A 14,182-nucleotide genomic window follows, 5' to 3' on the forward strand; every position below is an offset into this window, starting at 1 on the left:
CACTTGTCCCGATCCTGAGCTAATCGCATCCAGAAGTGTCCCGCAATTTTCCGAATGTCGTCCACCCAACGAGCCAACGGACGCCAGGGGCTTCTTTCATCCGAAAGCGGCCACCATTCCGTTAACATTTTAGTCCACCTGCCATCACTCTGCCTAGCAACATGTCCCGCCCAACTCCATTTTAGGTTGGTAATGAATTTTTTTTACTACTTACTAATAACTTTCAATGTCTTTGTGACGGGGTTATATTACATATAAACATATAGAAGATACTGACTCCTTAAGCACGACGAGTTGTATTTTTCTTATCTATTATTTACGCTATCTGAATAAATCTATCCAATTAGCCGACAGTCGGAATATGAGCTATTCCAGAGAGAATCTCAGATAAAACGTTTTGTCATTACGAGATCATGCTTTATTAAACATGATTCCAGACACTGGAGTGGCATTGTTTAATATTACACGAGATTAAATATGGAGCCTTGTCGGAGTTGTGAGCGTGGGCGGTTCATTCTCTTTTTTTTTATACTACGTCGGTGGCAAACAAGCATACGGCCTGCCTGATGGTAAGCAGTATCCGTAGCCTATGTACGCCTGCAACTCCAGAGGAGTTACATGCGCGTTGCCGATCCTTACCCCCTCCCACCCTCGTTGAGCTCTGGCAACCTTACTCACCGGCAGGAACACAACACTATGAGTAGGGTCTAGTGTTATTTGGCTGAGATTTTCTGTAAGGTGGAGGCACTTCCCCAGTTGGGCTCTGCTCTAGATCTGGAATGACATCCGCTGTGCTGTGCCCTACCAGACAGGGCGAGATGACATTCACAATGCCCATACCTCTCTTGTGGACGTAGTTTAAGGACATACCCGGGTCCAAAATAATGTTTGAGATAAACATGTACACTGCTTTACTTCAACTACTCTTTAATTTGACATAAACTTTACGGCAAACTGAGCTAGACTTCAGTTACGATAAGTTAACCCGGACTTGGCATTGAAAATGCATCCATATGTCATTGGGGCGCCATTGGTGCTTGACCTAGAATTTGGCATGAAAACTTATCATAGTCCTATTCTAGTAGCTAATCTCCCTAGAATTGGCCACGTAAATATTTTTATATTTAATGACTGATCTAAGGATGTGGCTGTTGTGAAGGCAAGGTTTTCTTACAAGGAAATTTGACCTCATCCGTTAATTTTCGTACATACTTACTGTCTACATTATTTAACGAAGTCGTATCTAGTCCTACCTAACCATCCAAAACAAAAGTCAATAACATTAGTCGTATATTAATTAATTAAGTCTGTATATTTTTTCTTCAATTAGAGTTATTAATTAAGAAAATCACACCTAAATGTCGAATTTATATTCGTCAAGTTGTCCCTGTAGGTATGACTGTCTGATACCTCTTCGCGTTTCAGTTATTCATAAACGAAAAAAAAAAATTCGTCACGGCCTAAAAACATTACTTACTCATAAACTCTGAGGTCTCCAACTTTTACTGTTCTTCAGATGGATCCTAAAAACTTCGAGATGGCAATGTCAAGACTCCGGTGATGAAGTATGAGTATGTTTTCATGTTTAACGCGTGTTATGTTTGCCGATGCATTATTGTTTCTGTTTATATCTCTCTGTGCTACTTGTATTTTATGCACGGCCGCCGTACACAGGACATATAAATATTTTATACCATCGTGATATACTAGAGAGCTTTTTGATTAGATTGAAAAGCTTGATTATATTACTATTATATACAATACTTGTTCTACGAGTCACCTAAAATAATACTTTTTTTACTATAAAACTTAAATAATTAAAAGAAAATTAGGTATGTATCTCAGTAGTACAAAAGACATCAACGCGTGCATAATAAATGAATATTACTCATGAAATAGTCGCGCGTTGGTGTCTTTTCCACTGGATCACGGCGCCACGTGATTAGTAAATTTCATTATAGTTGACTACAGCGTTTGCTTATGAATACTATAGTTGAGTTGGGGGCCCATACATGAAAAGTACGTAATTACGGTTTGGTATACAAAATCTTAATTCAACAATTACAGTCGACGAGTAGAAAAAATGTATAGTACATTTTATTCCACTGGTATTAACATAAAATTGAGGGCGCTACTGAACATAATATTCACATGATGGTTAATAAACACCAATCATTATACTTATATCAAAGGGTCTAGCAGGCTAAGCGAACAAGAAGTGCCCCCAACGACGGATTTTGTCGATATTTCTGGTAGTGTACTGTTAGGTCCTAAGGACCCTCCATGCTTAACATCAGACCTCGATTCTCTTTTGTTTGCGAGTTATTCAGGATAACGTAAAATAATTAGGGTATCATTGAAAGTGTCATATTTTATAAACGATTCAAGTTACGTGAACCAAACAAAATTATATTTGATAACAATAAAAAAAAACTACAAAATGCATATTTTTTACCAGCATCCTGTCCTTAAACTTCATTGCAAAAAATAAAAATATTTTTTTCCTTCCAATTTTTTTTTTACTTTTCGCGAAGGTACACCTCCAAAAAAAATATGCATGAGTAGCCACTAATTCCCACTACATACACATATAAAAATATTTGCACAAATGTTCGTGCTTCATGTCAAAAAAAAAACGATTCTCCAATAAGTAGTCACTGGCATTATATGTACAGATAGAAGTACATCAACGATGACGTGTCAGCTTTGATAACATCTGACACATAATATTATCTGCATTTGTTTTTTGCATTTTGTAGTGGAAAATGGAAAACATTAAATGCAAGTCTTGTAAAAAAACATTAAAAAATATCCGTGGGAAACAAAAATGCATAGAAACAGAGCAAGAGGCTGATTTATATAGCAAATGCAGTAATATGTTAATTTGCATAAATGATTTATTGTGTGGTAAGTGTCGACTTTTAGTGTAAATCGACACGAGTTGCGAATTGCCTATTCGCACATGTATCGTACAACGTTTTACAGTACAGTACCTGGGCGACCGAGCTTTGCTCGGTTATAACTATTTATTGTAATATGGTGGTGTATAGGTGATAATCTTAACTACATTTTTTTACTAAATTAAACTTGTCTAAAACAATAAAAATAAAAAATAAAATATAGACTTGAACATATATAAAAAAAAAAAACTGAAGTTAGTCACCGGGCGAGATTCGAACCCGTAACACTCGTTTAGCAGTCCGCGTCCTAACCCGCTGGACCAGACGGACAGCGGCCGGCGACACGAAATTAGCGACCATATTCTGCGACGAAAGAAAAACGCATGAAAATTCGAAAACACGCGTTTTCCCAAACATAAGACTAATCTAGATCGATTGTTTACCCCCAAAAACCCCCATATACCAAATTTCAGCAAAATCGTTAGAGCCGTTTCCGAGATCCCGGAAATATATATATATATATATATATATATATATATATATATATATATATATATATATATATATATATATCAGTGGCGGATCGTTCAAAGAACTCGATTCCCACCGGCTTGTCTAATTTCAGCCCGTTGAGTACTTTCAGGATCGGTTTATAGAGAAAATATATACAAGAATTGCTCGTTTAAAGGTATAAGATATGGCCCTTTAAATGTTCGACACAGTAACGTAATATGCTAATTTTCGCACTAGTGCTATAAAGTAGGCATATGTACTGTAAATAATGTTACAGGATACTCGTAAACGCGCATCCCTTATTAAATAAAATTCTCCAATTTGAAAACATCTCATGTCCTAGTTTACTCAAATGCTAAACAAACTTCACTCGGTTGCTTATGCAACTACACTCAATAGCAATGAAAATGGGTAATCGTCACGAAATGTGCATACACCGTGACCCGTTTTGATTGCGTTTGAGTGTACTCTGCTCTGAATTAGGAGATGTGAACAAACTTTGTGCATAAATCAAATTTGCATCTAACTATTATGAAAAGAGCTAGGTATGATGTTTTAATGTAATTAATTGTAGATGTAATGTGTTACGTACACACTTACACAGTACATATTATTGAATACTACCCTTATTTCATAAATATAAAGGAACCCGGGTACTTACATAAAACATTGAGGACGAAATTACCACCTTTATGGTAAGTCTTATTTTCATGGCGACGTTACTGTGCGTTATGAACATTTGAGCGCTTCAATTTCCATATGGGACGGGAAAATAGCCTAATGCATTATATATGTAGGAAAGTAAATATAGCCGGTGAAGAATAATGAGATGCTTTGAACTTATGCAGTTATGCGGGTGAGGTTCTAAATTATTGTAGGTAATACTACCCAACTATAATAGTAAGCGTACTACAACTATTGTATGGTACACAATAAGTTTAACAAATAATAAATAAATAATAAGTAATTTTTCTTTATTTCGGACGGATTAGTTCGAAACCCTACTTCTTCTTCCTGCTAGACCTGTTCCCAACCGTGAACAGCAAACAGCACTGCTCCCATTCACTTGGGGTCGGCCTTCCTTGTCCTCAATTTCCGTCTAGCGCGGTCTGGCGCTACGTATTTATTCAAACGAGCTTCTTGTAGTTATTTTTCAATCATTGTCCACCAGTAGGGCTAAGATGGTCGGCTCTTTATCATTTGTCACCATGCCTGTCACGTTCTAACAAATATGTAAGCGCGAAAGTGACGGGCATAGTGATAAGTGATAAAAATGGAACCATGTCGCCACCGCAGGTGGTAGGTGGTTGGCAATTTTAGTGCAAGCTTCACCATATAGGGCCCATTTCTCGAAAGGTATTAGACTAATATTATTAGTCCACGAACTGTCAAATCGTATAGGTTACTATGGCAACTCACTAATAATATTATACTAATATCGTTCGAGAAATGGGGCCATGGTCTTCTGAACGCCTTGGGACGTGACCAATTGACCATACCATCTTAAGCGTTTCTCCGTGACTTTTCGACAATGGGGGCAATCTTGAAACTTTCTCTTACATACTGATTCCGGATTTTATCCAGACGCGTGACACCCGTTGACCAGCGTAGCATGCGCATTTCTGTGGCGTGCAGCTTGTCCAGATGCTGCTTGTTGGTTGCCCAACATTCTTCTGTTCCAAATCCTACTAGTACGGTCAGTGAACTTAAGTAACCAAGTAGCCATACTAATTGTTTAGGAATATGGATACTTATGTTAGGGAACCGACTGTACAAAAGAGATTATCGAAACCCATGTCAAGGTCTTAGGTCGAGGTGATCCGATCGTAAAGTATGTTCGACTCTAATCCCGATCCATCCTGAGCTCAATATGATTTTTTTTTATGGTGTGCGTTCCGACTTAACGTCTAGCGACCTTCATTAAGGAGGGGTTTTAGCGGGGTTGCGTAATACATTGTAACCATAATGTGTGTTCTTTAGTTTTAAACTATATTTTATAATGTATATGCTAGTTTGATTTGTAGGGTTCCGTACCCAAAGGGTAAAACGACCCTATTACTGACACTCCGCTGTCCGTCCGTCCGTCTGTCACCAGGTTGTATCTCATAGGTAGCCAGTTGAAATTTCTACAGATTATGTATTTCTGTTGCTGCTATAACAACAAATACTAAAAACAGAATCAAATAAATATTTCTTTCCAATCTCGAGGTTCTCATCCAATCACGGAAGTTAAGCAACGTCGGGGAGGGTCAGTACTTGGATGGGTGACTGTTTATAGATAATGGTACGGAACCCTTCCTGTGCGAGTCCGACTCGCACTTGGCCGGTTTTTTTTACTTGTTTATGAGTAGGGCCCCTTTTTTTCGATTTAATAGCGCTATTTTGCGCACAATGTATTAAATTAAATGCGAGTATATTTTCTCAATCACCACAATTCCACCAGTCACGATGATTTAACAAAAACAATCTCATCTCATTCAAAACAAAATGTACGGTCCTCAAACTTCATGCGGTAAGCCGAGCCGACCAACTTCGGCGCTCAATTTATTTATACGGCGAATTTAAACTGCGGCTCCAGCGGTTTTATAAGCAGTACCCTGACTCAGGGGCATTCCATGAGCTGTCCCTTTCAAACCAATTTTATTTCGTATATTACCTATATTTTTCAACATTTCCAGTCGATTATTATTTTACCGAGCATTTTTCCCATCCATTATGACAGAAAAAAAAACTCTGTATACTTGCAAATCTTAAAACATCGCGTTCTATGGGACAACGGTAGACAATTTCGTGAAATGTTCCCTCAGGGGCATTGATATTAGTTACTGAAGAAGTTGGTTACTGGTCAGGAAAAGCTGATTGCGAACAAAAAATAAATACTAGTGGCTCTGTAAGCTGTAGACCTCGCGTTAAGCTTAGAAAATTTTAAAGTGAAAAATACTTATTTCGTCTTAACCGCTATAGACGCTGGCGTTTAAGTCCTTTATTCTTATTTTCGCATTTTGAAATAAAATCCAAAAAAGGTCAAAAAATCATAGTCTCAAAAGTGTTTTGTAGATAAACCTCTTAAAGCTTAACTGTACGACTATCACCAGTTTGACACTGACGTATTCGCTAGCTTGTGCGTAAGGGCTCATTTAGACGGTGCGAGAACTCGCATGCGAGTTTCGTTACATTGCGGTATTTGATCGGTCGCCGAATTAGTTGTAACCTCAATAGTCCGCAATGTAACTAAAATCGCATGCGAGTTCGCGCACCGTCTAAATGAGCCCTTACTCACTTTATTTGCATTTTGGTCGTACTCGCATATTAGTGCGAGCGAGAGCTATAGAAAGTAAATCACGCAGACGTTAACGAATATGTCAGTTAGACATTGCTAAGGCAGTCGTGGTAAAGCTACTGGTTTAGGGGTAAAACTCTCTGTTTATAAAATGTTTTGCTTGGCTGTGTATGAAATTAATAATGATGTCAGTATAAGACTTAAAATTTTAGTCTTAGAAAGACTTAGAACTTCCTCATTACACCCTTATCAATTTTTTTCTAATTTATTGCTGATTGGTAGAGAATATCTTTAGACATTAAGTCCTCCTTTTACACATTGTACTTCTTATGCAATGAAAATGATAAATTAATGAACAAGCTGCCTGTCAGGACATTATTTTCAATAGCAATTATTTGTTTTAATAACTCTTTACTCAAACGAAGTTAAACTACTGCTTAACATGCTTCCTTCATTAATGAATAGCTCAGCCTCAGGCGAATCCCTTCACACTTACCCCAACAACCTCCTATCTAACAAACTTTACAACAAAAACCAACCCTACTCCAAAGGCACAGGGTTCAAATTATCAACGAGTTTATAACAAAAGAGTTTTTCGCAATTTCGCAGTAAGTAATTGAGGGTATCTTGGCATGTAATGCCGGTACATGTGTGGGCTCGGAACGCGAACTCATTAAGTTGGATGAAATTCCACATACTGGTAATGTACCGGATTAAGAAGACTATTTTCATGTCAAAAGCAATTATAAATGCGGGATTCCACCAGTGTCAGGCACTGTGCGGCACAAACATTTTCGTACTGAATATGCGGGCTGGTGGAATCTCGCCGCCAAGAATAGCTTTGCGATCCTAGCCAAATAGCGGTACTTCTATGAAATTCAATTTCGGGAGAAAACGTTTTCCAATAAGTAAATCTTAACATATTACTTGATGTCGATCGCTTCAGCATAATATATTCTAGATTTATAGGTTTCGCTTTATAAAAAAAAAGGTATTGCAAATTTTGAAATAAGGGAAACCTACAAACCTAGTTTTTCATTGTGTCAATAACATACTAAAAAATCATGGAGAATGGAAAAGAGCTGGTACTCTTCAAACTTTTGGATCGATTTCTTTCAAACATAGCTAAGAACCACCGCAAGGAAACTAGCTGTCAAGTACAAACACCACATCGAAATCGGTCCATCCGTTTGAGAGCTACGATGCCACAGAAAGACATATAATACCCCTTTTTTTGCGTCGGGGGTTAAAAATAAAGCCTTGTTAGAAACCTATTCAGTAATATATCAACCCACCTGAGTAAACCCTGAGTAAATAGCCAAAGGATACTTTACAAAGTTCGTTGGCTTATCCTAAACACATAACTTGTGTAAACTTTCAGGGATTCTCTTTGGCGGATGCTGGAAGATTGTTCGGAAATTTTTGGGTAGGAATTCTGTCCATTTTTGGAGGATTGAACAAATGAAATTTTTGTTGTATATTTGGCGGACGGTTGTGTATGTTTTAAAAGTCTTGCAACCCTTTTATCTGTTTTTGAACGATATAGAATCAAAGGGAAGGGTAGTACAGGATTTCGACTAATGACGGTGATGACTGAGATAGATTGATTTTTTGCCTGTATTTCGATTTTTAGATTCAGACCAAGTTCTTCACCATTGAGTTTTTTTTTTATACTACGTCGGTGGCAAACAAGCATACGACCTGCCTGATGCTAAGCAGTCTCCGTAGCCTATGTACACCTGCAACTCCAGACTCCAGATTATTACTAAACATTGAAATTGTCGTAGTCGCAACCTGTAGGGCTAATATGGTCGGTGTTTTATCATCTGTCATCATGCCTGTCACGTTCTAACAAGTATGCAAGTGCGAGAGTGACGCATAATATGACAAGTGATAAAAATGCGACCATGATACAGCCGCTGTAGTCGCAACCTGTACCACGCGACTAAAACGTCGTAAGTGCCGTAAACATTCATGGCGCTTACGCGTTTAGGTCGCGAGGTTGCATTACATTATTGAGCGTTACGGGCGTACGCGTACACGCGTGTAAGCTGCAGTGGCAGCATGGTTCCATTTTTATGACCTGTCACTATGCCCGTCACTTTCGCGCTTACATACTCGTTAGAACGTGACAGCCGACCATCTTTAGCCCTACTGGTATAGATAGACCAAATGTTGGGAAAGTAACGCACGTGTAAGCTCTTACCGTACGTGCAGAAAAATACGCTAGTCTGAAACCGCCCTTATTGTGACACCGACGCAGTTTATTCTGTCGAAGTCGTTTCTATAGAACGAGCACTCAACAAGTCAAGCTTTGAACATGTGTATTAATGTAGCCAATTGTTTCAGTTGGAGAATGTCCAGCTGATGGACAAGTACAACCTGAGGAACCCATCCAAGGGCACGCTGTACTTCGCCACCACGCACCTCATCTTCGTCGACCATGAGATGAAGAAAGAAACTTGGGTATGTGTTAATCACCTTATGTGATAGTCACAACGGTTTCAAAAGTAACGATAGGTCCGTTCATATAATTCCGACCTAACATTCTCGTTTCGTGCGGACCAGTGGAATGGCACAACGCAATTGGTTGATGAGTTCCCGTCACGCGTGTGATTGGTTGCGTTTGATTGCACGATTGACTCGCATTCGTGTGCTGGCCCCATTCTTGGTGCCCGTAAGGGCATTCTGCACGTTCTGGGAAGAAACGAGTGAAATGCCCGCTTATTTTTGACTTGTATCTTAGAACTATCTTATCTTTTTTACAAGATTTTATTTAACTTGCCCTGCGATTGCAGCATAGTTCCATTTCTATCACTTCTCACTATGTCTGTCACTTTCGCGCTTACTTACTTGTTAGATCGTGACAGGCACGGTGACAAATGATAAAGACCCGACGATCTTATATCTACTGTTAGTATGTACGTATGTTTGTGTGGTGTGGGTCAATCTTGAAATAAGGCTAATTTGAACCCACTTCCCGGTTTCAGATTGAGCTGAAATTTTGCATACATAATCGGGTGACAATGCAATATTAAGGTACAGCCAGTTTATACCAAGTATACAAATTATAAAACGAGGTTTTGGACATTTTGTTATGATAAAAAGTGAAATTATTAAGAATCAGATATAGTTTTCTGTGATATATGGGTAAACTAATAGACAGTGTATGGGTAAACTAATAGAGACACACTGTTTCTACTCGTATAAGCTAGGCATATTTGGCTTGGTAAAGTTGAGGGCGTTTGGTGTTCAATAATTTTTTGCCTTAAGTTTAGTTATTCATTGGATCTGTATTGCAAATAATCGGCCAAGAGCGTGTCCGGTCATAGTCGGTGTAGGGTTCCATAGTTACCATTCTGCCAGAAAAAGCTAAACGGGGGCTATTAGTAAGTATCGTGTACATTACAAGCATAAGGGAGTACCTTCGCAGCGCTTTGTACATCTTTTTACTAAGAAGAGAAGACTATTTGCAATAATTCAAAACAGCTGGACCAATAATGTTCGCTATAGTTTTTATTTACTCTTTTGATTTAAGATTTTTTTCATTTTTTTTGGACTCATGGTTCATAAGTTAGAGGGCCGGACTTTAACTTTTGAACCGTGGGGCCAAAAATATGAAGAAAAAAAATTGTGTAACTAAAACTTAGTAAAGACTTTCAATGAAAACTGTAACGAACATTACCGGTTAAGCCGTTTAAGTTATTGCAAAAAGTCTTCCCTTCTTAATACAAAGACGTACAAAGCGCCGCGAAGGTACTCCCTTTTGCTGACTGTACGTGATGCTGACTTATAGCCTCCGTTCAAGGTAACTTATTGTGATGAACGGGTAACTTTGGAACCTTACACTGAGCATGGTCCGACATGCACTTGGCCGGTTTTTATTTATACCTAAAGTCAAATCTTTCTCTTTCAGATCCTCCTAATGCACATATCGTCAGTAGACCGTCTACCGATCACGACCACAGGCTCCCCTCTACTCGTCCGGACGAAGACATTCCAGTCTGTCTTGTTCGTCATACCACGAGAACGAGACTGCCATGAAATGCATCAGACATTACTACGGCTTAGTCAACCAGGTACGTTTTATGTTTAAAGTTTATTATATTTCTTTCAGATCCTCCTAATGCACATATCATCGGTAGGCCGTCTACTGATCACGACTACAGGCCCAGACACTGCCCTCTACTGGTTTGGACAAAGACATTCCAGTCTGTCTTGTTCGTCATACCGCGAGAATGAGACTGCAATGAGATGCATCCGACATGTTCTTTCCACAGGGAACTAATACTCGAGCCAATTCTAAAAATCCCAAACACAATTAGGTTGCGTTGTTTTATCACAGAGTTCCCATGGCCACCTCCTGTCTCCATCATTTGATCAGCACCATGGTACTATAATATTGCATTGTCTAAAGCACTCAAAGCTCTTTATACAAGGAGTAGACTCCGGTTGGAGCAAAAAGCTATGGAAACTTAGCAAGAGACAACTCAAAATTATAACAGGGGTGTTTACGGGCTATTATGGGGTCAAAGGAGGACAACATCGATTGTCAAATGTGTGGCGAAGAGGAAGAGACAGTAACACACCTAATGTGTGAATGTCACGCCCTCACCAGACAAAGAATGAAGGACTTTGGAGCAGGCTATCTAGAACCAAAGGAATTCAAAAGGCTACCCATAAGCTCCATCATCCGGCACATAGAGATGGTCAAAAAAGTTCTTGAGTAGCTGACGGATCTTTCCTTAGGTGTCAACTACACAAAAGATCCCTATGGGTCGAAGTGTATCCACAAGGGCCCCCGAAACCAATATTACTATGTATAGCCATCCGGACGAAGACTATTTAATTCAGTCCGTATTGTTTGTGATTCCACGCGAACGAGAATGCCATTAATTCTATAAAATTATTACGTTTTCTGTTAAACAATACCGTTTTGTAACTAGTGTAGCGTGATACCTAACATTTACTTTTAAAATAAGAAACAAATACATTGTTCTACTCCTCCTTTTGAATCAAAGCGGTACGTGCTTTGTAAAATTGTGACCCAATTCCACCTTCAAGTCGTTTATTAAATAAAACCCCAGTCAGAGGACGATTCGAGAAGAATCGATTCTATATAAATTGAAACTAATCGCATTGATTAGTACAAATCGCTTACGCACGGAACCATACTTCTTATTCGAACTTTTAAAATATGTTCTTGTTCTGATATTTATTTAACATTAGTTGCAATGCAAGGGAGCGTGCGTAAACCAATTATACTTACTTTAGTCTTTGGCGTAAACTGTGGCGGCAGTAAGGTGAAGCCAGACGGGCGTAACTTTTTGACTTAGTCGCTTAATTTCTGCGACATTCCATTTTATTCAAAACTCGGCGTCCCTAAAAGAGTTGTCTGTCCAAAATGAGACCCTATATATTGATGGGTGTGAAAAATACTGCCATCGATGTCAAATCAACATCAGACGACTATCAGATTTAGAAATTCGAACTGATCTAAGTTCCAGTTGAAATTGATTACAAACACAGGCGGTTTTAAACGGATTGCGACAATGGTTCTTTAGATTTATCAACATTCTGCGTATAATCTGGATTACGTCTTCTTTTGTTGATGCACTTGAGAATCTCTTGTTTTTACTGGTAAGAGAAGTAACACTTAGTGCACGTGTGCACTTTTGTCTGAGGATTCTTAGATTACGACTGTTTCCTTGGGACATACAAAGCTGATCTAATGGCCTAGACTCTTGACTACCCCACAAAAAGGCAGGGGGGATAAGGCACCTCTGGAGGTTTCATTCCCGTTGTGTTTCTAGAGTCAGACGAAGCTAACTCTGCAGCGATTCTGATAGCGCAGACTGGGCAAGTGTTCTTTTAAGCGTGAAACTTTTAAAGTAACACTTGCACAATCTGTGCTATTAAAATCGCTGCTAAATTACTCTACCTTCTTGTAGCTGTCAGGTCAAGTTTGGTATAAAGCTTGGTTTTGTATATGTACTTGCACACATTCTCTGCAATGTTATGCTATGTTGGTAGGCATTTTTTAGGGCTCCATACCCAAAGGGTAAAACGGGACTCTATTACTAAGACTCCGCTGTCCGTCCGTCTGTCACCAGGCTGTATCTCATGAACCGTGCTAGCTGTTGCCGCTAAATACTAAAAAGTACGGAACCCTCGGTGGGAGAGTCCGACCCTTACTTTTCCGGTTTTTCAATCGTCGCATTCCATTATTCCAGTGCACATCGACGAGCTGTATTGTTTCCACTACAAGTCCACGCCCGAAGACCTGCCCAAGTCGGCGGGCTGGAACTTCTTCGATATTCAGACGGAGTTTCAGCGGATGAATGTGCCTAACGAACAGTGGGTGCTCTGCACAGCCAACAAGGATTATGAGGTGTGGTTTATTCTGTGTAGGATAAGGATCCTGATCATATTTTATTACTTGTATGTAAAACTTGTACACACTCTATTTTTTTTATATTAAAATTGCTAAGAACGAAAACTAGTACCAAAAATGAATATTATGTTACTTTTCACCACACCAGCTCGTAGAGGCTTTTTGGATTATTCAAAAACTGATGAGAAAGTTGCATTTTATCCACATGTGTGGCAAAGTAATTCGATGCAAATTTTGAGTTGTTTCCTTATGTTGTCTGGTTTTCCTCACGTTGGTGTGGTGAAAAATTTTGGGCTTTCCTCGGTAGCAAAATTTGGTTAACCCTCGCAACGCTCAAGATGCTATTTTTTATACCACTCGCTACGCTTGTGGTTCAATTTTAGAATCTTTCGCTTGCTCGGGTATCAATATTAGCACAAACAGTTAACGATTTTGCCCTCTTGTAAAAAAATAACTTTTAATTGAATGTCGTTTTAAAATCAGAGTATTACTTCAATTGTATGGCGGCGTGCGTATTAAGATTACACAATTTCAAAATACAATGTAGTGAATTTGTATATATTTAATCTCCAGCTGTGCGACACGTATCCCAGTGAGATCTACGTGCCCGCGCGCGCGTCCACCGCCGTGCTGCTGGGCAGCGCCAGCTTCCGCTCGCGCGGCCGGCTGCCGGCGCTGGCCTACCTGCACCACAACAAGGCGGCTATTGCGCGCTGCAGCCAACCGCTGAGTGGATTCTCGGCTAGGTAAGTTGTTATAAGTGTAAAGACTACGCTGGAAGAACAGATCAAAACTAGGAGACCCCGAACATTGTTCACTTACAGACGCCAAGTCAGTGTAGGGCTAAAACGACATACGTACTAGCTTTACTATTCATATAAAGCATTTGTATCTGTTGCTTCAGAATAATTCAGAAATTCTGAATCCCCTAGGGGAAACGGCAAGTAGGGGATGTCTTCCTAATAAAAATACCCTTAGATGTTATCAGTTTTTAAGTTTTTCTCATGACTGAGGGTCGCGACCACATGACATCGTTATTTTGTGCACCCAGGCTCTCCTTTCTGCACGATTTTCCGCTTTCCTAATAATAGGCGC

At 39.3% G+C, this 14,182-nt stretch overlaps 1 protein-coding gene across 6 annotated transcripts in view; it reads left to right on the top strand.

Annotated features, from left to right (window-relative positions):
* LOC133525181 (myotubularin-related protein 6) overlaps window positions 1-14,182 on the top strand; it is a 105,997-nt gene that overhangs the window by 73,704 nt on the left and 18,111 nt on the right. For all 6 annotated transcript variants that reach the window (XR_009800531.1, XR_009800532.1, XR_009800533.1 and 3 more), the window contains 4 exons: window positions 9,043-9,159; window positions 10,610-10,772; window positions 12,927-13,084; window positions 13,661-13,833. Coding sequence is in view for 3 of the 6 variants with exons in the window: in XM_061861454.1 (XP_061717438.1) it covers window positions 9,043-9,159; window positions 10,610-10,772; window positions 12,927-13,084; window positions 13,661-13,833 (611 nt within the window). In the remaining 3 variants the exon portion in view is untranslated. The remainder of the gene's footprint in view (window positions 1-9,042; window positions 9,160-10,609; window positions 10,773-12,926; window positions 13,085-13,660; window positions 13,834-14,182) is intronic.

Source organism: Cydia pomonella, chromosome 14, assembly GCF_033807575.1.
Source record: "Cydia pomonella isolate Wapato2018A chromosome 14, ilCydPomo1, whole genome shotgun sequence".
NCBI lineage: Eukaryota > Metazoa > Arthropoda > Insecta > Lepidoptera > Tortricidae > Cydia > Cydia pomonella.